General features: G+C 43.1%; 1 protein-coding gene across 2 annotated transcripts in view; it reads left to right on the top strand.

Annotated features, from left to right (window-relative positions):
- The window catches only part of AMBRA1 (autophagy and beclin 1 regulator 1), a 130,475-nt gene that overhangs the window by 47,562 nt on the left and 60,408 nt on the right, over positions 1–22,505 (top strand). Inside the window, exons 10-11 of one of the 2 annotated variants that reach the window (XM_080594650.1) lie at positions 4,606–4,689; positions 5,245–5,345. In XM_080594650.1, the coding sequence (XP_080450776.1) occupies positions 4,606–4,689; positions 5,245–5,345 (185 nt within the window). The remainder of the gene's footprint in view (positions 1–4,605; positions 4,690–5,244; positions 5,346–22,505) is intronic. The other variant, XM_080594651.1, reaches the window with a different exon arrangement.

The raw sequence follows: 22,505 nt of genomic DNA, 5'->3' as shown, positions 1-22,505 counted from the left end.
TAATGGTGCCAGAAAGTAGTTGACACGTTCTTAGAATCGCTAGCAAACATAATGTGTCCCCCCAACTTTTTTCTTCCTTCTGCACCCTTCATGGAAATGTAGTACGTGCTTTGTCTTGTCCTTTGCAGCTCTTGTCAGAGCACCCTTCACAGGATATGTCATCTGTTTCAGTCTAAATCCGCAGACAATCCCGTGAATTGCAACGTTTCAGGATCTGTTTCTTCATGTCCAATTATGACATCCTCCATGTACCCTCTGTAGAGGATCTGGGGTCAGAGTTGACCAACCTTTAGAGCCAAATAACTTTGTTTTCTTGTAACCTCATCTGAGCTCCTGATGTGATGTTTGTGCTACTCCTGCCCTCCTGCTGTTTCCTCTGTGGTAACCTCCTGTGGTCTTACACAACTGACAGCAAGTGCATGGAGATGCCCGATGTTTGAAGTACTAACGAATTATTTTTTTGTTACATCAGTGGTGTTGCATCAAAATCCAGTTTAAAGATATTAGCAGAAGCCATTTAGCAGTTATTTCACATTGGAATTAAGTGTCTAACTTCTGCAATAGAAATTGATTTAGTGCTTGATTGGATCACATGAAACACTATAAAATGCTGAAAATATGGAACAATTGGCTTGGTCTGGCATAATTTGATTCTTTTGCACTTGCATGGCTTACTGGTGCTGGCTCTGATAATTAAATGGCTTTTCAAAATGGTCATTGTTGACCTAATTCTGTTGGCAGTGTAGTCAGTGGGAGTTTTAATGTTGACTACAGTGGGAACAGTTAGACCAACAGATTGCATTAGAAATCCCATGCTGTGTGTTTAATTTCACTTCCTAATACAACAATCTCTAAATATTAAAGACTACTCTTGCCAAGATAGAGAAGCAGAACATAGTTCTGTTTTTTCCTTTTCTGACTATCTCGGCTATCTTCTGTATCCACTCAGTTATTAATGCAGTAGCCAAGTTACTAGATGAAAAAGAAGAAAGTGACCTTTTTCTCCAAACTCTAGGATGCCAAGCTTTGCATCTCTAACTGTTTTTACAACTATCATTTTCACTTGATTGTATCTATGTTGGTCAAGTCTTTTTTCTCAGAAAGCAAACTAAACAGTAGCAGAAAAATACCAGGAAGTTATCCAGTTCAGGATGAACTTTCATCCTTCTTGTGTCCTACTGAAGCTCCACAAACCTTCTTGAATGTATCGGAACGTTTCTTTCTTTTCCTGCTCCATTCTGTGTTTGTGTCAATGCTATTTTTCTCCTACCAACTCTTACTCTCTGTATTGCTGTTTGGATTTGTCCCACGCTGGTATCTAAACAAGTTATGAATAACCTGAATTTGGGCCGGACCCTTAAAGTTAATTTGACCGCTTGTTGGTTCTTGCAGTTTTCCTCCGGAGACAAATTATTCTGTTTGCTAGTTATGGTATTAAGTCTCCCTTGTAGCCTTATGTACTTCTTACTTCTGATTCTTTCCCTACACCTTGCTCAATGGATTGCTTAGTTCCTTCACTGTTTTGCACGGAAGTTTCCCAGTGCCATTCATTTTTGCTGGTGCACTTATAACAAAGGATATTCCAAGAGATTTTTTGGCCTTGTTATAACACTCGCTGTCACACATTTGTTTCACTTACTTTTGCAAGGAAGCTGTTGGGTTGCTTTACAGAAGAAGCTTATGTACACACCTGCTGAGGGATCTGCATTTTCAGGTTATGTTAATTAAACTATCCACTGCAAATCATTAGCTAAATGAGTCTGTAGGTAGTTGACACTACACAGAAAGTAGAGCGTTTGATCTTCACTAGTACTTCAGAGAACTTTGTCAGAAGCTTTTTGTTTCTTGCAGGAGTGCTTCACTCTGGCACTGCAGTCGTGCTAACATCTGCTCTCCTCCCTCTGTCAGCAGGCTGTACGTGGTACAAAAATAACACAAAGTGCCACCCATCTTCACTGATCTGTGGGTTTTTTATTTTCCTTTTTAAAAGGTGCAGAAATAATCTTCAGCTGGTACCAGGGTATTATCAGCTCTTCTAGCTTTTCAGCAGTAGATGCTTAAAAACACTCTTACATGGCATTGGGCATAGGAGTTTAGATATAAATGACTGTAAATCAGTGATTCAGAGTAATGTTTGGTAATATGCCTCTTTCACACAGACAGTTAAGGGAGCGAATCTTACGATTCCATTATGGTATGTACAAATTTCAGTGTTCTCACAGGTTAGTTACTCTTACAATTCCTGTTGTTTGAATTATAGGGTGTAGTGGTAGTTGGGGGGTGATTTTTATTATTATTTGTTTATTAAGGGGATGTTAGAAAGGGATTACTATCTCTTGAATTGCTAGAGGCTCTCTGCCGTAATGAAAACTGAAGCAAGTCTAGTCTGTTTTTTTTTTTTTCTTTCAGGCTTTTTGTACTGGGGGAGTGTATGGATGGTGAAAGGGACAGTAAAGGAGTTCTCCCATCAGAAAGTCTAGTTCATTAGGCTGTGTGTGTCCTAAAATGTTTTTTATGGATGCTAAGAGCTTTGGCTAGTGGCATTTTAAAAAACTCAAATCACTTGCTTAAGGTCTCTTGATTTGTGCTATGGGAGAGTTTGCACCTTACCTTTTTTGTCTGTCTGCTAGAACTAATTCCTCATTCCTTTTGAAAACTGCTGTAGAGATTCTCTTTAAATGGGTAATTCTGCAGGGTGTAGTCCTATTTTTGTTCCTACTGTCATTATTTATCCCTTTCAAAAGCATCTTCTAATTCTAATAAATGTCCAAAGCAAATGTAAACCTTGAAAACCATTTTGTTTCTGTTCTCCCAGGGTTGCATATCAGCATAGTTTAAAAAACTGCGATGTGAACTCATAAAAAATATATATATATATTTCTTGTCTGACTTTCACTGGCTCTTAATGTGTATGGTGGGATCTCGAACATGACACTTCTTTTCCCCTTTGGCCTTTTCTCTTTTATCAGGAAAAGTTGATATGTCAGCACTTGACGTTTCAGTATTTCTTCTGTTACTGATCTGTTCCCTAAAAGGGTGGAGTGACAAAAGAAGAGCAGCAGCCTTTACTTTGCTAATTTCAGGAACCCTGTTGGCTTCACAGAAACCTCAGGGAAAGGTACAGCTTTGGCTGTGAACTGCAAATGCTGTGTCTGCAGTGGGAGGAGAAATGGAAGCTTTTAGCTTTGATTCAGGTTAGGTTTTGGTGAAATAGCTTGAAATGCTAATGAACTTTGCAGAGCAACCTCTGCTCTTGTGTTCCTGGTTCATGAAGTGTGTGGGAAACAATCATGCAATGGATTTTCTTCTCAGTGCATGTTTTTTGCTCTCAGACTCAAAGGAAAGGGGGGGGAACACCACCACCAAAAAAAAAAAACACAACACACAGCAACAAAACAAACAACAAAAAAACCCAAACCTGATGACAAGCACAGCTTGCTGGAGTCGATTAGGAATGTGCTGCTGATGTGTTGCGTAACAAATATTTAGTTTTCTAGTGATTCTAAGGCTCTGCAAGTAATATTCTCCCCACAGCTGCCTGGGAAGGAGGCAAGTAGAGCTGCAGTCAGATAGAGATCTAGAATCCAGGGATAACAGACTTTCTGCTTGTGCAAGGTCACACAAATTTCTGGGTGGAGTAAGTCTTTGCAGAGATCTGTTTCAGAGCTTGAGTTAGTGATGTAGTTTCATTATTTTCCTTGCAGTTTTAGGGCTGTATAAGTACAGATCCTCTGTGACCTATGAATGCGGCACCATGAATTTTGCTTCTTGGAGGTTTTTCAGTCTGGTCTCCTGCTTGATGTGGGGTTGCTATTGCCAAAATCAGATTGTCAGCCATGTCAACTTTGTCTAGCTCTGCCTTGAGACTTCCAAGGTTGGCAATTCCACGGTTACGCTGGGTAACCTATTCAGTGTTGCACTGTCCTGGGGAAGAAGGCTTTCCTGTGTCTACTGTAGGAAGACAGATGCTAGACCCTTTCACCTCCCCCAAGGCACAGCTGGTTATTGTGAAACGGAGTGAGAGGTTTTTGAGAAGCTATGGTTTTTTCTGATAGCATCACCTAACATTCCTGATTTCACTGGAAAAGCTTGTGAAAGGTGAGATATATCTTAGGCTGTAATGGCACTTCACCTGGACCTTGAAGGAGGGAGTTCAAAAGGGTAGTTTGCAGATGATGTTCCTTTGCCAACATTCCTGGAAATGAACAAATGAAACTTAGCAGATCTCTTTGACCAGCAGAAAGTTTTTGTCAGGACTATGGCATGCTTGCTTTTTCTCTCACAGTCCAAATTGTAAGGTTTCTGGTTTATTTGCGTGGGTACTGACACTAATTTATTGACTGATTTCCTCAATACTTTTGAGGCACCCTCAAACAATGAGGTAAGTGTATGTTAGGCTACCTACATGCAAACCTATCAGGAGTGTTTGGTAGAGTAAGTTGCATGAATTTGAAACATAAGCATATGACTTATGCAAGAGAAACATTAAAACTCAGTCAAGAGGAGTAGTTGACATTATCTGTGTGGGTTTTTTTGGTTGGTTGTTTTCTGGATAATGTTCCATTGTATAGTATTTTTAATGTGCAGTATTTTTTGTTTTTGTTGAAGGGACAATGGAGACCGATCTAGGCACCGAGCTCCCCGTAATGCCCGCATGTCTGCACCATCTCTGGGGCGCTTTGTCCCAAGGTAAGGCTTGTACACCTAACAGTATAAGGGTATGAAAATCCTTGAGGTACCAGTTGCAGTACAGCTCTATGGTACTTTCAGATGGATTTCCTTTCTTGCACAAGGCTGCCGTTTTCTTGGTTTGCAATATCTGGAACCTCAGAGGTGGCATGTTAGCGTGATCAGCTCACCCTGTGACATTTTGAAGCACAGCATGGTCTTAGTGCTTCTTATGTGCATGATGGAGCTATAGTGTGAAGGCAGAATAGGAGAAAAGAATCTGATGGGAGATTCTCAGTGAGACCTGCTGGTTTGAGATTAGAAAACTATTGTGGGAGGTAAAGGATTTGTTTAATGGTGACTTCACAGCCACATTGATCAGAGGAGGATCTAATCTGTAATTTGCCACTCCTTTGAAGCCATGAAGTGGCTGGCTAAGCAAAGGAGCCCAGTCTTCCCTGTATAGTCTGGTGGAATTCAGTCAGGTTTCCTCAAAGTAATTGTAGTTGCTGTCCAGGGCTTGTAGCATACTGGGATGCTTTTTCCCCGTGTAAATTTACTCTCTTTGTTTTGCAGACGCTTCTTGTTGCCAGAGTACTTGCCTTATGCTGGGATTTTCCATGAAAGGGGACAGCCTGGTTTGGCCACCCATTCCTCTGTCAACAGGGTTTTGGCAGGTAATGAGATTTCTTTGTTTGCAGTTGTGTATATTAGTGGTGTTTTTCCTGTGAATCTATGCAGAAGAGAACTGACTGGGACAAGACTAATTCCAGCTTTGGAGATGCTTTTTAAGTCTCCTGAAACAAAAGAAAGGCCTGTTAGGGTGATGTGATAAGCTGTCATTCAAGTGCTTGGCGCTGCAGATTCCATATTTCAAGTAAGTATATGGGAGTCTCAGCATGAATTGGGGAGGGGTGCTGTTAACAGTTCTCCCTTTGTTTAGCTTCCTCCCCTATTCCTAGATGTCTTTTACTTAACAACCTGACAGGCTAATGATAAGCTTGCTGCAGGTCCTTCTAATTGAATTATAGGGTGCCTTGTTCGTGTTCTGGCTGGCAAGATGCACACAAGGCAATGTGGGATTCAATTAGGATCTTAATAAGTGCATATTAAAACTAGGCTGCCACCACATACAGCGCACAGGCATTCGGGAGCCTTAAAGGGCAGGCGGAGGCGGGAGGGGACACGGAGGAGGGAACAGGAGTTATGGCACTCTGGCAGTTCATGAATGAAATGGCTTTGGATAACATGATTCTTGAGGGTGCTTTTTTGTCTGGGTCTGAGTTGCTCTGTAATTAACCCCAGTGCAGGGGGGAGTCATTTTGGAGCTTGGGGGAGAATGAGGGAAGAAGTATGGACAGTTAGGTTGGGATGTGCTGCTTTCCTTTTTGTAAGCTGTCACAGGAACATCACTCAGAGGACTGCTGTGAGGTCTCTCGAGAGTCTGAGAGACCCTTTTCCGTATCCTAAAGCACGACCAACCATTTTGGACAGGATTTATCTAACTTGCTCTCATCAGCCTCTGTTGGATATTTCCTAAACGTTGTGGGGTGGAGTTGCTGTTTTTGCATGGCTTATTTAGGATGACAGTTCTCTTGTCTTTGATTTCTGGCTTTTAAGTGCCAGAAGCATCTCCTGGATTTTTGCGTCTCTGGACGTTTTGTCTGAGTGCATGTATGGTTCATAGACCTTGTTGCAGTAATAGCAAAGAGATTAACCAAAGGCTAGGCTCCAAAGCACCTCCGTTTTTTTTCTTAGGAAGCAGTGGAACTAGCCTGAAGCTTTAGCTGACGCATGTACTTTCCCATGCTTGCTGCCTGTGTGGGCTTTGGTTGTTGGCACGTGGAAACAGCACACTGGCAGATAATTACTTGCTGCCAGGCAACACTGCAGATCTTTTCTGTGGCCCAGCTTTACAGGAGACACCTGACTCCAACCCTCTTCCAGCCTTCCTCACAGTTATCCTATTCCTTAGTGGCTGGGAAACATCCTGGCTTTTTCTCCTTGCACCTTTTAAGGAATTTGAGCCCCAAAATGCGTATTTTCTGTTTGTTGTATGTACACCAAGATTAACAAGGGATGACAGAAGTTATAGTCATGGGGCTTCCAACTGACATCACCTATCTTTTCTGTATGGCACTGTGCTGAACATACTTAAGAAAAGGTTGTTGGCTCCTGTTATGATTCTTCACGCTGGAAATGAATGGGTTTCCACAGTAAAGGCTTTATTGACTTTAAAATAATTAATTCTCCTAATGCAGCAGTTCCTTGTCATTTTGTTTCAACATTCTGTTTATTTTAGTTTGTTACTTACGCTTTCAGCTTTGAAAATGTTTTGCACTTGCGTTCAAAAACATGTTAATGTGTTACAGAAACCAGGAAAGTTGAAGATGTAAATATTAGGTGGAGGTGTGAAGGATGAGAACTGGATAATGAGGTAGCAGTTGTGGAATAGAGAATTCCTTGTGTTTGTTAGGTCAGTCGGCAGCATTGGCATTTTTGATGTTTTGCTTTGGAGCTGTTGAAGGTTGCGGTGCTGATAGTGTGCCTTCTTTTCAGTTAGCCTCTGCCAAAGCTTCTTTCTTTACTACCATAGTGGAAAAACATCTACTCAAGCTCAAAAGTACTTGCCCTGGCCTGGCATTTATGGGTGAGGTTGCCAGCCTTGGCTGAGGAAAAATCAGTCATCTTCCATTTAATACAGGCTAATCTAAGCCTGAGTGCCTTAAATTGTTTCATCCTACTGTATATCCAGGCTGTCACTTCTGAGTTATGTTTTAAATGCACAAATGCCAAGTGCATTTCTTATGCAACCTCTACAGGATTTGAGAAAAAGGTGCCAAAAAACATATTCCTAACCTGACAGCTTGCTTAAATGGACAATAGACTTCTGTGGTCATGTATCAGTGAGAGCTGTTGTTTGGAGAGAAATAAGGAATTGATTACACTTGTCCTGTCCCTTGCCCCATTTATTGCTGTATGAGGAGAGGAAATAAAAGAAGCAGACAGATCTTAAGGGTTTGTTATTTACTTCGTAGTGTGCTGACTGAATTTCTTAATGTCAAAGCTCTTGCTGTCAAGTTTTGTACATACTTACTTTCAGATTTCTGCTTTGTATGAACAAATTTGCATTATTTAAGTGTTGTTCTCATGCAACTGTTACAGACAATACCTCCATGCTAGGTAGGAGTGACTTGTGAATAAACTTGTAGAGCAATCTGTTTTAATGAGCCACCAAAAATGAATTGTCCAAGCAGATGGGCTAGTACAACAGAGTAGATCTGGCAACATGGCTTTGTTAGTACAGCAGGGCTCTGAGATGTCAGGCAGGGCTTAGGTCAGGGTTAGAGATCGCTTTGTACAGGTCAGGGATGTGCAGCTATGCCTGCTCCAAAGCACTTCCAGGCGAAGGTAAGGAAAGGTGGTAACAGATGGATAAAGCAGGTGGGAGTTCGGGGCAGAGGAAATGAAGCGATACTAGTCAACACGACAGGCAGATAATCTGCATGCCAGCAGCCTAATTTGCATGCAGCATTGGAACAAAACCAAGTCCCAGTAGCATCTTGCCCATCTCGTCTACTGGTGTACTGGTTCAGTGTAGACCGAACAGTTAGCTGATACTGTACGCTGCATTGCTGTGCTTTGTGGCACCAGGTAAGACATTGTGCGAATATTTATTACATCAACATTGTTACCTTTAGCATTCAAACTTGTAATCACACCAAAAAGTGTTGGTAGTTTGACAAGTTATATTTTCCTGTAAAGTCTATGTTGATTGGCAGTAATTACATTGTCCTCCTTTATTAACTGAGTCTCATATCAGCTTTTTCATTATTTTGTCTGGAATCAATGTCAGGATGACAAGACTGACATGTCTCATCCTATTTCAACCTTTTAAAATACTGGTATAACACTAGCGTATTTTTCAGTCTTCGGCATTCCCCTTTTATTTCAAGACTCGTCAAAAAAACTGGGAGTTCATTTGGCAGCTCTTCTGAAGCTCTTGGTGGTGTGGGCTGTAAGGTACCCTCTGGATTGTCCTCTCCTTGTTGAACTGCCATAAGTGATGGGGTTATGGCCTCCGAGGAAACATCCATAATGTGAAAACTAGTCAAATTAAAAAATATATATTTAAAAAAAAATTTTGGTGAAAGCAATAAATGCATTTTGGCATTCTCATCCGGTAGAATTGGCCAATTGCATGCAGTGGAATTCAGCATCTTGGGACTGTTTGTCTTCTAGTCTAGCCAGCGGTGTGTGTTTTTCTTTTATTTTCTATTTTTTTTTTCCTTGTAGGCACTTGTGCTTCCTAGGAGAGACCAAAGAGCTGTTCTGTGGGATGAGGTTACACCTTTCTTGATGGGATTTAGTACTGCTGCAGAGTTCAGCCTTGTAACATGCCTGACTCTGGATCAAGGAAGACACAGCTCTGTATTGTTTACCACCTCCTCCTGTTTTTTTCTTGAGGCTGAGTACTTCTGCCCACAGTTTTCTTTGCAAATTTCTTTGTCCTAAGTCACGCTGTGAGCAGGACACTTACAACATAATTTGAGGGCCAAGCTGTGCATGTTTGTTTTCTAGTAGTAGACAAATGTAGGTCTTAATACATTATTAAAAATGAGTAAATATAATCCAAAAAATTCCCTTCGTTCCCACTGAAGTGCTTCTGACCTCTTGTTCACCTGTATGAGCTTTTTCCTTTAGGCTTTGTAGTAATTATCTGACTAGTTCAGGATGGACAAAAACTTGCTGCTGGTGGTATAGTAGAACAAAGAAGGTTTTGGTTTCAGTTCAATGCAAGCTCAGGGGAATAAAATCAGTGTTTGCCAAGGAACATTTGCAGGAAGCCTTGAAAGTTGACACAGATACCAGTTTATGTTCCTGTTACTCAGTAGGAGACCATCATATGCAAGTTTACTGGAAATGCTTCAGTCTTACCTTGCTTTGGTTTAATAGGCATCTTGCGGTGATGTGCATCTCAGCAAGTAAAATATTTTTCCTTGCATGGACACAGATTGTGTGTCTGTTCTGGCTCTGCCACCAGATTTTATCTGTTTAAATGCAATTCATCACTGTTGCTCAAAGTCCTCTACCTCGTGGGGAGATCCAGACTCAGCATGGCTTAAGGGCTGAATGATACAACGCTTCACGTTTAGTTGTGTACAGTTGCATAGTGGTTGCCTTGCTATTTCAGGGCAGTAGAATTAGACTAGAGACAGAATGCTTAGGTGTTATCAAAAAAAAAAAAGCTTTATTACAGGTTTTTCCACAGCTTACAGCTATTCAGCATATTACTTGCTACAGGAGGGGTAATATTACAGCTTTGGACATCTCTACATAAGTTGCAAACGAAGCTATGTAATTCTGATTGTGATGTTTATTCCTTACATTGGAATAGGGCTGAGGCTATAGGTGAAACTAGAACTCAGTCGTCTTAAACTCAGTAACATTGGAATGTTGACAGCCTGCCTTTGCTTTGGGATGTTGGACTTCCAAGTGTAATGTCCAGGTGATGTTTGATGTTTTCCCAAAATCACATGAGCTATCCCATTATTCTGGGATAATTCCTGAGAGAATTCCACGTCATGCATCTTCAAGTGAGGTAGGACCTTAGCTTCTTGTTTCTGTACTTCTGCCAGAAACTACTAACAATTGCTAGAGCATTTGAAGTTTCATTGAGATAAAAACTAGCTAAAATGGTGGATAAATGTCCTTCTGTGACAGGAAGACTTATTTGAGAGCTTGATGGTTTTCCTAATAAGGATTAGGGTGATGACCTTCCACCAGTCAAATTTGTAAACCAGACCCACTAGCTATGATGCCTCCTGGTGCATGTTCCCAATCTGTTATCACTGTAGTTGTGTTAAGGGCTCACTTGTTCATATACAAATCAGTGGCTCTAACCCAAGGCCAGTTAAAATGGATGTTGATGACTCTCCAGTATCTATAACTGGAAAGGCTATTGGTTGCTGCTGCTACTAGAATTAGCCCAGAATTCACTTCTGCTCAAATGACGAAAGTGGTTGTGATGAGAGGCTGCTTTGGTTGCCTTAGAAACAAAACCAGGCAGATTCTCCAGTTCCTCTGGTATCACAGGTGTGAATTTCTCCCATGGTTCAAGTCTTCTTGACCTAATGCTGTTCTGTCGCTTCAAGTGTCATAGTGAGCTGTGAATTCTGCTCTGAGATGCCCTCACCCTTCAAATGTGCTTGCAGTGATGCAGAACTGTACAAGGTAGGACAGAAATAGAAGACTCAAGAACTCCAAAAGGTCAGCTGGCATCCCTCCTTTCCCTGTTCCCTTGTTTTTCCTATTAGCAGGTATGTAGTTCACTTTCTTTGGGAAGGCTTGTGCCCCTTTTCCACAAAGGCACACTTTCCACTCCATACTGTAGCTAGTTCATACATTCACAGTTCAGTGCTACAGCCTCTCTTCTTTATATTTCTGCACGAGAGGCTGTACTTCCACAAAAATTACAAACAATTCTCAAGCCTGTCCTGAAGGTGACAGGTATCTATAGCACTTCCACTCACAAAAGAAACTGAGACATGTTTTAAGCTTCTTATGTAGTTTAGTGACTGATGAGGTAGGCTATGGAGAGAACAGAGAATGAGGTGACTCAAAAGTTTGCATCTTTTTGTATTGAGCAGTACCCAACAGATATACAGTGCATAGAGAGCCAGCCACGCAGGTATGTTTGTTGACTGTATTGCCCTACAGATTTGCCTATAAGACAAGGATTAGATCAAGATGCTAAGCCAAATTAACATAGATGTCTTAAATGAAGAGGCAGAAAAGCAAGCTAACAGCAAAAAGCCAATGATGGACAGCTGTGAGTTAACTGTATCTTAGTATTAGATCCATCATTGACTTCTACTTTACAGATTCTGCAGCTGTGGCTACAAGGCAATACCACATTATGACTGCGGTCAGAAAGTGAGCTTCATGGTAAACATTCTTCAAATGAAATCCCTCTTGCAGAATGTTGGAATCAGTTTGTTTTCATTTAAGAAAAAAAAAAAATAGAAACCAACTGGTAGTATGTAAGTTTTCATGGCTATGTAGGGGTCATATAGCTGATCCACAGATAGTATGTTCTCCCTAGCAGGTCTGTCTTCATAGTACACCTGGCCTTTCATTTCTCCCTGTATTGCAAGACACTTGTGAACTTGTTCTTGCTGGTTTTGTGCTTTAATTGGCAGTCCAGCTGCTCCTTTTCTCATGCAGTAATTTGTGTCATCCTGTAATCTGTGTCATTGGCTCAATGAAGGCTGGAAGGTAGTTGATATCATTAGCATTTGGGTGACCCCCAGGCCATCTCTCTTTGGAAATACTAGTCCTGTGCAAGGACCGCACAGAAATTCCCTAGCTGGTGGCATTGGTTTTGGTGCAGGTAAATGCTGCTCTGAGCAGAAGAGGATGTAGTTCTGACTAGCTAGACGTCTCCTGAAAGGGCATGGTAGGTAGTGTTGAAGAAAGCTATTAATATGCATTAATGTGATAAAAAAGGTTGTGTGTTGTTTCCAGTTAGCCTTTTCCTCCCATCCAAAATGTCAAATTTCCACAGTGAGAATCTGTGCAGTTACTCATCCTCATTTTGATGTCCACTTCTGCTGTATACTGTCGCATACAGAAAGCATAGGCAGCAAGAAAGTGTCAGGGTACTTCATCTGCTGGAATGGAAGAACATTAATCTGGCTGTCTGCTTGTAATGCCCTGCTTGCTCAATGTCTCTGTTTACTTGCTTCTTCCATTTAGCAGCAAAGGTGCTCGTGGGCACGGAGACTTTTGTTGTCAGCTGTGAACAGATCCAGTCTGAAGTCTTTGATTGGGGCATTAAGAACACAGAGCCCTAGAGATTGAAGGGCAGAGGGGAATGAACTCACATCAGAATAAAAAGGATAATCATTTTAGGAGAGAACCTTTATAAGATGCCCCTGTTTGATTCCAGAGACCAGAGCACTCTCAAGGCTTGTGTAGAATCTCCAAAACCAGTTTAATTTCTAAATAATTATCTTGTAGTAATGTATTTGTTTATCAGTGTCCTTATACAGTAAGAGCTGCCTCTTCACACCTGAGAGCTGGAGATGGTCAAAATGCCTCTTAAATATTGCGCAGTAAAGATGCAACTGAAGAGTCAAATTACTGCTATTAGTGTTTTAAAGCTTGCTCTTGCTCAGTCCTTTTTGTTCTTGTCTTCCGTTTATGCTTTTGTAGCTCAACCCCGCAGTTCACCTCAATCTGTTAAGTCTGGGAATGTGTTAATTGAGAGGGAAAGTGAGTCAACTGGAAATAAGAATCCACAGCTATATACACTGTGGGGGGTATTTACACTATAATTTTTTGGGCATCTGACTTGGGAGGCTAAGCTTCCTATATAGTTAGAGAGGCTTTTGCTCTGATTCATCATCTGAAAGGAGTTGAACTTAGGTGCTCTGAATCTTATATTGGAGCTGCCAGTCTATTTATCACCGATTATATAAGGAGCTTGGGAAGAGTACCTTTCTATTGTGGGTACCTTTAGATGCATAAAATTAGGCTGGTTACATCCTGCCCTGACAGCAGGGTGCAGAGAGAATATCTAGAAGAGGAGCAGAAGGGATGAAATGAAAGCAGCAGGGGTGGGATAAGAAACTAAGAAAGAAGGAACTTGGAGAGAAGGAAAAGCAGCAGCTGTCTAGTTTGTATGGAGCATGTTCCTTTGTTGTTATACCTTGCTTCCAGAGGTTAAATACTGCTTGGCAGAGTGGTAGTGCCAAGTAATTCAGCCTGCATTGACCAGGAAGGTTGGACTAGATGATCTCCAGAGAAATTATGTTTAGGTTCACTGCAGGTGAGAATGGAGTTTCAGTAGAAGCAGAAAGTGCAGCTGCTTCTAGCTGCACATGTTGGGATAGTTTGCTGAGCCTGTTTTAAAACCTTGTGGTGCCTGTTACTGCAGAAATGGCTCTTCTAAGGTTTGTCTGAGAGCAGATGTTACTGGAGAATGCTTTGTTACTGGCTTGCTATGAAGATCCTCATTTTGTGCCAAGAGTCTCTGCTTTTCACTTCCTTTTGGTAAGCTTAACTGAAAAGCCAAAAACCCTTCAATCACCTGCTTACATAGTGTAAGTGTCTGTAGAAAAAGTGTGGATTAGCTGCTGTATGTTACGAGCATAATTTATAACCTTATTTGCAAGTGCAGATTAGAACAAGTCCAACTTTTCCAGTCAGAGTGAGTACAGACCACTTGTTTTACAGGATATGCTTGATGAAGCCTTAGGTGTCAGGGGAATTTTGGCTAGTATCTGGAAATGTGACTGCGCTGAGATTAGCACTGGTTGGGAAGATCTGCATTTACTCAAGTGTGACAGATGTTGTCTGTGACTGGCTGCATTTCAGGAGTTGTGGAGATGTTTTTGATACGGTGCCCTTGGTTATGCTGCCCCATGAGAGGAGCTTCTGCTACGGAAAATGTGTATGACTTCGTCCTTCCCTATCCTCCACATGAGAAAATCCGATTAAAGGGTTAAGAGGTCCCAAATGCAGAGCCCTGAAGTAGTGATGACACTTGTGCTATTCTGTTAGAAGGATGATTACGATGATTGTTTCCCGGAAGAGATGAGGGATGTGACTGCACAGTGGCTGTTCCCAGCCCTGGCATGCAGGCCTCCATGTTGTGGTGATTTTACTCGGGTGGGCGGCCGAGCTCCACCACAACCGCTCTCTCACTCCCCCTCCTCAAAGAGGAACGGGGAGAAAATACGATGAAAAGGGCTCAAGGGTTGAGATAAGGATGAGGAGATCGCACAGTAATTATCGTGACGGGCAAAACAGACTCAGCATAAGGAGGTAGTAAGATTTATTGCTTATTACTATCAAGCTAGAGAAGTGAGAAACAAAGGAAAGAAGCCAAAAGTACCTTCCCCCATCCACCCTCTTCCACTTCCTCCCCCCGAGTGGCACGGGGGAATAGGGGTTATGGTCAGTCTATAGTGCTTCTTCTCTGCCGCTCCTTCTCAGTCATTCTCGTCCCCTGTGCTGTGGGGTCCCTCCCACGGGATGCAGTCCTTGCTGAACTGATCTGGCGTGGGCTGCCCACAGGCAGCAGCTCTTCAAGAACTGCTCCAGATATGGGTCCGTACCACGGGGTCCATCCCTCAGGAGCAAACTGCTCCAACCTGGATCCCCCACGGGCAGCAGCTCCTGCCAGGTCACCTGCTCCTGCGTGGGCTCCTCTCCACGGGCTGCAGGTGTGGCCCAGAATCTGCTCCGGCAGGGGTCTTCCACAGGCCGCAGCCTCCATCGGTGCAGGTCCACCTGCTCCACCATGGTCTCCTCCACAGGCTGCAGGGTGGAACCCTGCTCCACCGTGGTACTCCATGGGCTGCAGGGGGACAGCCTGCTTCACCATGGTCCTCACCACAGGCCGCAGGGGACTTCTGCTCCGGCACCTGGAGCACTTCTCCCCCTCCTTCTTCACTGACCTTGGTGCCTGCAAGGCTGTTCCTCACTCCTCTCACTCTCCCAGCTGCTGTGTGGCGCAGTGTTTTTTTTTCCCTGTCTTAAATATGCTCTCACAGAGGTGCAAAACAACACCGCTTATTGGCTCAGCTCTGGTCAGCAATGGGGCCCTTACCTAACATGGGGCAGCTTCTAGATCCTTCTCACAGAAGCCACCCCTATGGCCCCCTGCTACCAAAACCTTGCCACGTAAACCCACTACACATGTGTATTTGTGGAGGCACATCTCAAATAGGAACAGCGTGGTACTCAAAGCCCTGAATTAAGCTGAAACAATTTGGGAGCTAAAGGAAGCCGTTTCTATGGAATGACCCTGGGCCAGAGGCAAAATGTGCTTCAAACAAGCCAGCTGTTAAGCACGGTTAGTAGCCTATAGTTCATGTACTGGTGCCAGCCTTTCAAAGAACCGGGACTTTGGGATCTTGCATCAATCCATTTCTGACTGCAGAGACTAAAACATGGAGCGTGACAGAGGCAATCTCCATCTGTTTGTTTGGAGGACAGGTCTTTCCTGCAGTTGCTTCATTCCCCGTGATGATCTAACCGATGGAATGAGTAAATGGGTGAGTGTTATCACAGCCCCATGTGAGGTTAGGTGTCTTGAGACAAGTTGCGTATCACATTTGCAGGGTGTGAAGTCTTGTTCTGGGCAAAGCATTGACTCTGAAAATGTTTTTGGGAGGGGGAATTGCATGTGAACCAAGGGAACACAAATTCTTATGATGACATAGATACAGATCTAAGACCTTACATAAAGCAAGCAATACCAGAGCATGAAACTGTTGTTAGCTTTTTATATGGTCTTAGTAACGTAGTTTCAGATGGTCTGCAAATGCACATGCAACTTTTGTGTCTGCACTTTAGAAGGGCTCAAAGTCCATAGAGGAGAAGAGTCTGATGATGAAAACTTGAAATATAGAGCGACAGAAGCTTAATGTACTTACCCAGTCAAAGAAGTAGTAGGTAGAAGTTTTTACTTCATTGGTCTAGATATATCTAAGCGGGTGAAAAATTTCTGAGAGCACCCTTTAACAGACAAAAGGAATAAAAAGATGCAGAAGCTTATGCCAGACCAATTTAGACTGGAAACAAATGGCAGATGTTTGGTCATGGCGAAGTTGTTTCTTGAATTTATTTTTTAAGGTCCTGCTGTATAAAGTTCACCATCTACCTTGTGGTAATTAATTGTTAAAACCGGTGTGATGTGGCTTTTTTTCAGTACATGGAGTGCTTAAACTAGCAAAGTTGTTACCTGAGCTCAAGGGGATGTTTATGAGCATGGTACTAGTCCCACATCTCCTGGTCTGTGCAGGAGTATCAACTGGACATCCTCAGTGGTCCCAGTGCAGGACGTCTCACTAGCTATTTGCATCATTTCTTAAGCTGTGAGCACTGAATATGAGAGAGCTTGTATTATAGTATTTGCTGATGGAGGCTGTCCTTGTGTTTTCATGTTTTGGTGGCTGGGAAGCTAAAGCTTTCTTTAAGATTCAGAAAGGTGAGATGTGTAGCTTGAGGAGAGATGATCTTCTTAAAAGTGAAGAGTGCATGCTGATTCCTTTTGTGTGCATTGTTAAAGTGATGAATTTCGAGATACCATTGTATCAGAAGGGGTAAGATTTTACAGAAGTGCTCATCATCTTGTGGGCGGTGAGGGCCCCTTGGGGACATGTCTTTTTGTGGGTGGTAAAGCTCATTTAGCTTAAAAAGTATTTTCCCACAGCTCATTGCGTTTTTTTAATTAAAAAAAAAAATTAACCCCCAGTTGAGAGTGCAGAGAGAAGGCAGAGAACCAGTGTGATCTGTCACACCAGAGTGGGGTTGTAGGTTGTCTCAGTGACCTGCTGCATTTGACTTTTATCTGTGAAGAGAATAGTCACGATTTTTGCTTGTGTGTTTTACATGGGGGGGGGAAGCAAACCTTGAGCCAGATTTGCTGCATCCAATAATGACTATTCTCATAGACGTTTTTATAGCAACCCTTGCATAAAGATGGAGGAAGCTCTTACTATGGCAACACAGTTGTATGTCATATAAGAGATGAGATAAGGATGCTGTGTATTGATCTCTAGTTCCCTTTCCCAGGTAGATTGGATTGTATCATTGGATCTTTCTGCTTGTTATCCTGGAGTTTTTGGTAACTGAGCAATGCATCAATCTGTTATTGTTAAGGGTATACATATCAAAGATTGTTGCTTGCTATTAGATTCTGCAGTGGTAGTTTTCCTGCAACCATAGTATGATTGCTTTGGCTTACTCTGCCACTCCTCAGCACTGCCTGAAAGTATATACAATTTCAGCTGTATCAAGCTGCTTCAACCCACCTGTTTTTGCAGCAATGGGTGGGAGAGTGTATGTAGCTGTGGCTTATGACCAATTAGATAACTTGAGAGCTGGCAGCAAGCACAGAGCTTGGCGTGGAAGAAGTTTTGGTGATGTTCGTAATTGCTCATTTGTTTCCTTAAGCAAATTTGGGGGTGGTAGTGATAGAAGTCATTCACAGAAGCCAAGAGAGGAGCAACTCAAAAAATCAAAAATGTTACCACCTTTGCTACGGCAGGGAAGATGATGGTTAGAAAACCAGTTCTGAGCTTTGACCAGGGAGTAGTCACTGAAAACAGAGCAGCTCTAGGAGGATTTGAGAGATGGAAGGTAGGCTGGAGAGGATCTAAACTGCATTTGTCAGGAAAGAAAAATGACTGCTGGTTCACGTGGTGCAGTTTGAGAGCTGGGAAGAAGATTGGGCAGAAGAGCAAGGTCATGGTGAATATATTTTACCTTTTGACCCTACGCATTCAAACTGTGGTCCAGAGCATCTGAGGAATTTAGAGATGTAAGAACTTAATGCGTGTTTGTATTGTGAGAGGAAAGAGAGGAACACACAAAGGTGTGCTGACACGTGACAAGGACTGAAAATTGGCACAAAAGAAATAAGGTTAAAATCGTTGGGGCAGGTGGAGAACTTAGAAGGATTGGCAAGATTCTTCTGTATGTGATGGGAGGAATTGCAAAAGGGGACTGGAAGGATGGAAGAAGTAATGTCATTCTGTAACTTTCTCATGAGCAATTGAGATTCTGCGCAGAGAGAAATGGAGGCTGGAGGAGGGGAGGGATTGAGGAATGAGTCAAAGGTGGTGACAAGGCAGCTGGGATTGCAGGCGTGGGTTTCTGTTAAAATGGAGAAGCACTTTTCCTTCTTTCAAACAATTGTTCATATTAGCATTCATGGTGTGGGCATGCATGCACCCATCCATGTGATACGTGTCTCCTGGAGTGCTGCACACAGGTTGTTCAAGTACTCATGACAGAGACCAGCCAAGTCAGACCTGTGTCTTCCCTGGCTCGCCACAGTAGAAGAGAAAAGTGTATGGTGAATGTTGCTAGTCTGGTGACAGGGTTTTTGTTAGTTATCTTGCACTACATAGTGAAATGGGAATTGGTATCAGGGCTGGTCAGGCCGAAAATCTGGCGAGAAGCATGACTGCAAGGAAGGAGGCAAAATAAAAAACACCTCTAATTTGGACGGTGAAAAGGATGAAGGGAATAAATATTTTGACAGAGCAGAAGGGAAATAAGATTGCTGCGGGTAGCTGTGTAACTGATGGTGCTTGCAGACTTGAAATCATAGCAAGACAGAGAAGGGTTAACAGAAACACTGGAAGACACAAACTTGTGGAGGGGAGGGATTCAGTAACAGAAAATTGAGAGAACAGTCCCGTAGGGCTCATGGAATGAAGAGACTTGCAAAGACATTGATGGAAGGAAGCGTGTAGCTAAGGGACTTGATTGGGTTCTTTATGCGGAAGGCATGGAAGTGATGCGAGGAGAGCACGCCTCCATCTTCTGGCCCAGCCTGGCCACTGAGATTGTGTGGGAGACCCCTCATTAGGTAGGTATGTGCGTTTCTCTTGATGCAGGGAGGAGTCAAAGCTGAAGGCAAAGCTGTGTCATTACTTCTCTGCTTGCAAAGAATCTAGCTGTAACTGGGAACATCAATATGTTGCTGCATAGGGAAGGTGAGAGTTCAAATGAGATTTTTTTTTAAATCTGTGGCAGCAAGGAGCTTCTGCCAGCCTAGCCCCCTCAGCAGGAAGTCCTATGGTGCAGGGTGCAAGCCCCCATGGTCCTAGCAATAGACAATGCAGCAGCAGTGGTGCCTGAGAAGTAGGCTATATCTGTATTCTGGTTCTCAGTGGAATGCAAAATTCCTGTTGATAGCTAGCTAATGACCTCTCTTCTGCCATCAGATTCTTCTGTTTCAAGGTTCTTCCTTTTGAGTGTATGCAGACACTCCGTAATGTCTTTGCCTTAGGTGCCTGCATTAAATGCAGGGCACCTGGCCACAGTGCCCTTTCCAGCAGGCTGACTGCACAGAGCTGCGAAGAGATCAGTATCAGTCTCACCACCTCTGTGATTTTAGTGAGCTACTGCCTACCTTCTGCTGTCCCTCTGACCCGTGAGGCCCAGTAAAGTTGTCTTTGTAGGACTGTACCGTTACACTGAGTCCTAGGACCGAGAGGCTGACCTGGAGTGCTCCTCATCATCTAGGCTGTGCCAGTGCTGATGCTCTGGACTGGTAGGAGCTGGACCTCTGGCTCTGCTGCTGTGAGCCTCTCACCACAGTTTTTTTTTTAGCTCATGACCCCTGTCTCCAATAAAGCATGGCTTGCGCTAAATTGTGTATAATATAAAATTTTACAACAAGCCAGTATATTGCAATTGCCCCATTTTCACTGTCTGAATTTCCTTCCACTCTTGCTTTAAAAAGTGTTGGAGTAGCTGTGGTGATTACACTGGATAGCAGTTTCTTGGACAGGTCTGCCTGTGTCCTCTGGAAGTATTATGAACTAATTCAAGTTGGATTAAGGTCAAGTCTGCCCTAGAAAGAAATAAAACCTATCTGCAGTATCCATCCATTGTGCAGCCCTGGGCCTGCATGCTGAGTAGCTGTGGTGTACTTCTGCCTTGTGCTTAGGTCTTGGTTTTTCTCTTTGTGGCTTTGAGTTTGATTTCTAATACTCCTTAAAATAATGGGATAAAGTGTCAGTCTCTTTTGATCTTGTAGTTGCTTTTGTAATTGCAGTGGATTGGACCTGTCTGGGTTGTGCTCAGCTGTGGCACTGATTTACAGAAGTCACTGCAAGGTTGTGAACTTAGCTGAACTCCAGCAGGTCACGTCCTGCTGCCTTCTGGGAGCTGGAGTGATGCTGAGTCACTTTGTTTTCAGCATTGTGCCATTACTTTCGTGTAACAGTCCACTAGCACGTGGACCAGTGTGCTTTGTCAGCCCTGCTCAGGGATCTTGATTGCCCCTTGAACATGAATCTCTGCAGGGATTGCTGTTTTCACTGGTATGCTGGAACCTCCTTTGTGCATTGAATCTAATGGCAATAAGGAAGGAGTCTCATTTCCATTGCTGTCATCTAGATCACCCCAAACCACCCTCAGAACTTCCTTCATCAGAAAGTATTCAAAACATTGCAAGAGCCAAGCACTTTGTTTACTGCAGGTTTCTTTTACCTTGTTCTTTCCCAGCTGGAGCAATGTGGTCTCCTCATTGTGTTCTTTCAGGTTGGATTTCCTCCTTTCTGTCTCACTGTGCTTTAATTTTAAACTGCCTTCCCAGTAGTTTAACTTTTGTTAGGTTTTACATTTTCTCAGTTTGCTCATTTTCTGCTTTTCTTGGTTTTCTCCCTGTTCACCACTTTATCCAGAAAACAGCCCACTTGCTTGCTTCTCAGTTCTGTCCTGCCTTCTCTTCAGATGGGGATACCTCACAAATTGCTCCATTAGTGATGTCTCTTCAGTTTTGTATTCCCAAAGCAAGACGAGTGCCTGGTTTGTTTGCAGACATAGTGACTGTACAGGACCCACCAGTCTGAATGGAGGCCTTTAATGAGCACAGCTCGCTTCTTAAAATACGTTTCTTAAATGCCACCTGTCAGCAATTCATTTCCCTTAAGACACTTTGTTAGTTTATTATATGGAGTTTGTTTAAGTTGTCAGGACCTGCATTCTTATTAATGGAGCTGCGTTTTTCTCCAAGGACACGTGTTTTCATCTTAACCTCCCTCTATGAGTACACATTCAGAACAGGCAAGCGTTTCCTCAGCAGACCTATCCTGGTCACAGGATATTATGACTGTGAAATGTAATCAACCACTGAGCATGTTTAGCTTACTGCCTGGTATTGTGATGGTAGCTCTGTTCGTGTCGCTGAGCTGACGCAGCATTTTCATTGTAGGTTTGGGTGCTCAGGGTTTATGCTGTAATATTGCTAGTCCTGAAATGTGTTTAAAGATAGTAAGTCTTTGCAAGACTTCCATTCACTGATGAGTGCAAGGCTTTGAATGTGTTTCTGTGCTTGGAGCTTTTATTACTACTGCATGCTGCTATTCCCACAACGAAAAGTGGCTCCAGCGTGGAAGCTTTGTGCTGTACTGATATACAGTTAAATCTCGGGAATTTGGACCCTTCTGTGGAACATAATGCCTTTTGGATTAGTGGAAGTTCATGTTGTTACTATGGGGTGGTTGATAAGGCATTTACATGCTCTATGAAGGTACTGCTGAGTTTTTTTCCACTGCGGCTGAGTGTTTTGGCATAAGCCACGAATGCATTTGAAGTTGTGCTAGGCACACGTTCTTGCAGTAGGAGCTGCAGAGGCGGTAGCAGACATTGGGTTTGCTGATTTGTTTGCATTAATAGGATTTCACGAAGTTAAAATGCGCACTCACAAGGAAAAAGGCTATTCTCTGTGAAAAGCAGTTCACTCTATATTTTTACATCGGTTCTGCATCTATCTGTTGGCACAGCTACATTGCTTAGCTGGGAGTGCTGTTGTAACTCTGTTCGAGCCTCTGCTCAGGAGAGGAGTTCAGTGGTGTGCACTGGAAGTGCGGCCACACGAATCTATCAGGTATGGAGCCAACGATGAGGTATAACCTGTGTGGAGTATGAGAGCTGGAAGGTGTGTCAGTCCCTACAAGAAAATCTTAAGAAATTGGAGGAGCTCTGAATTAGCTAAACCCATATAGGGCAATTCTGGCAAGGCTGGGTTAGCCTGATCCTGCTCTAGCCTCTGTCAGACAAGTGGACTTAATATCAAGCGATATGTGAGGACTCGGCCCAACCAGTGCTTCAGTCACCCAGCACCATGAGCTCACACGGGCTCTTGTGCTTGGAGAGCCATCCAGGAAAGCAAGGCCCTCTTTCCAGCAGAGCTACATGGGGGATTTTGTCCTTGTGTTCTTCAGAAGTGTAGCAAAATGTGAGGGAACTCTGGAGACCCGCAAGCTTAGAGCCTGGTGGCTGCTCCGGCCTGCGCAGAGCCC

The sequence above is a fragment of the Anser brachyrhynchus genome, assembly GCF_964034855.1.
Source record: "Anser brachyrhynchus genome assembly, chromosome: 5".
In the NCBI taxonomy this organism is placed as follows: domain Eukaryota; kingdom Metazoa; phylum Chordata; class Aves; order Anseriformes; family Anatidae; genus Anser; species Anser brachyrhynchus.
Note: the sequence above shows the minus strand (reverse complement) of the source record. Positions and strands in the feature narration are given on the sequence as shown.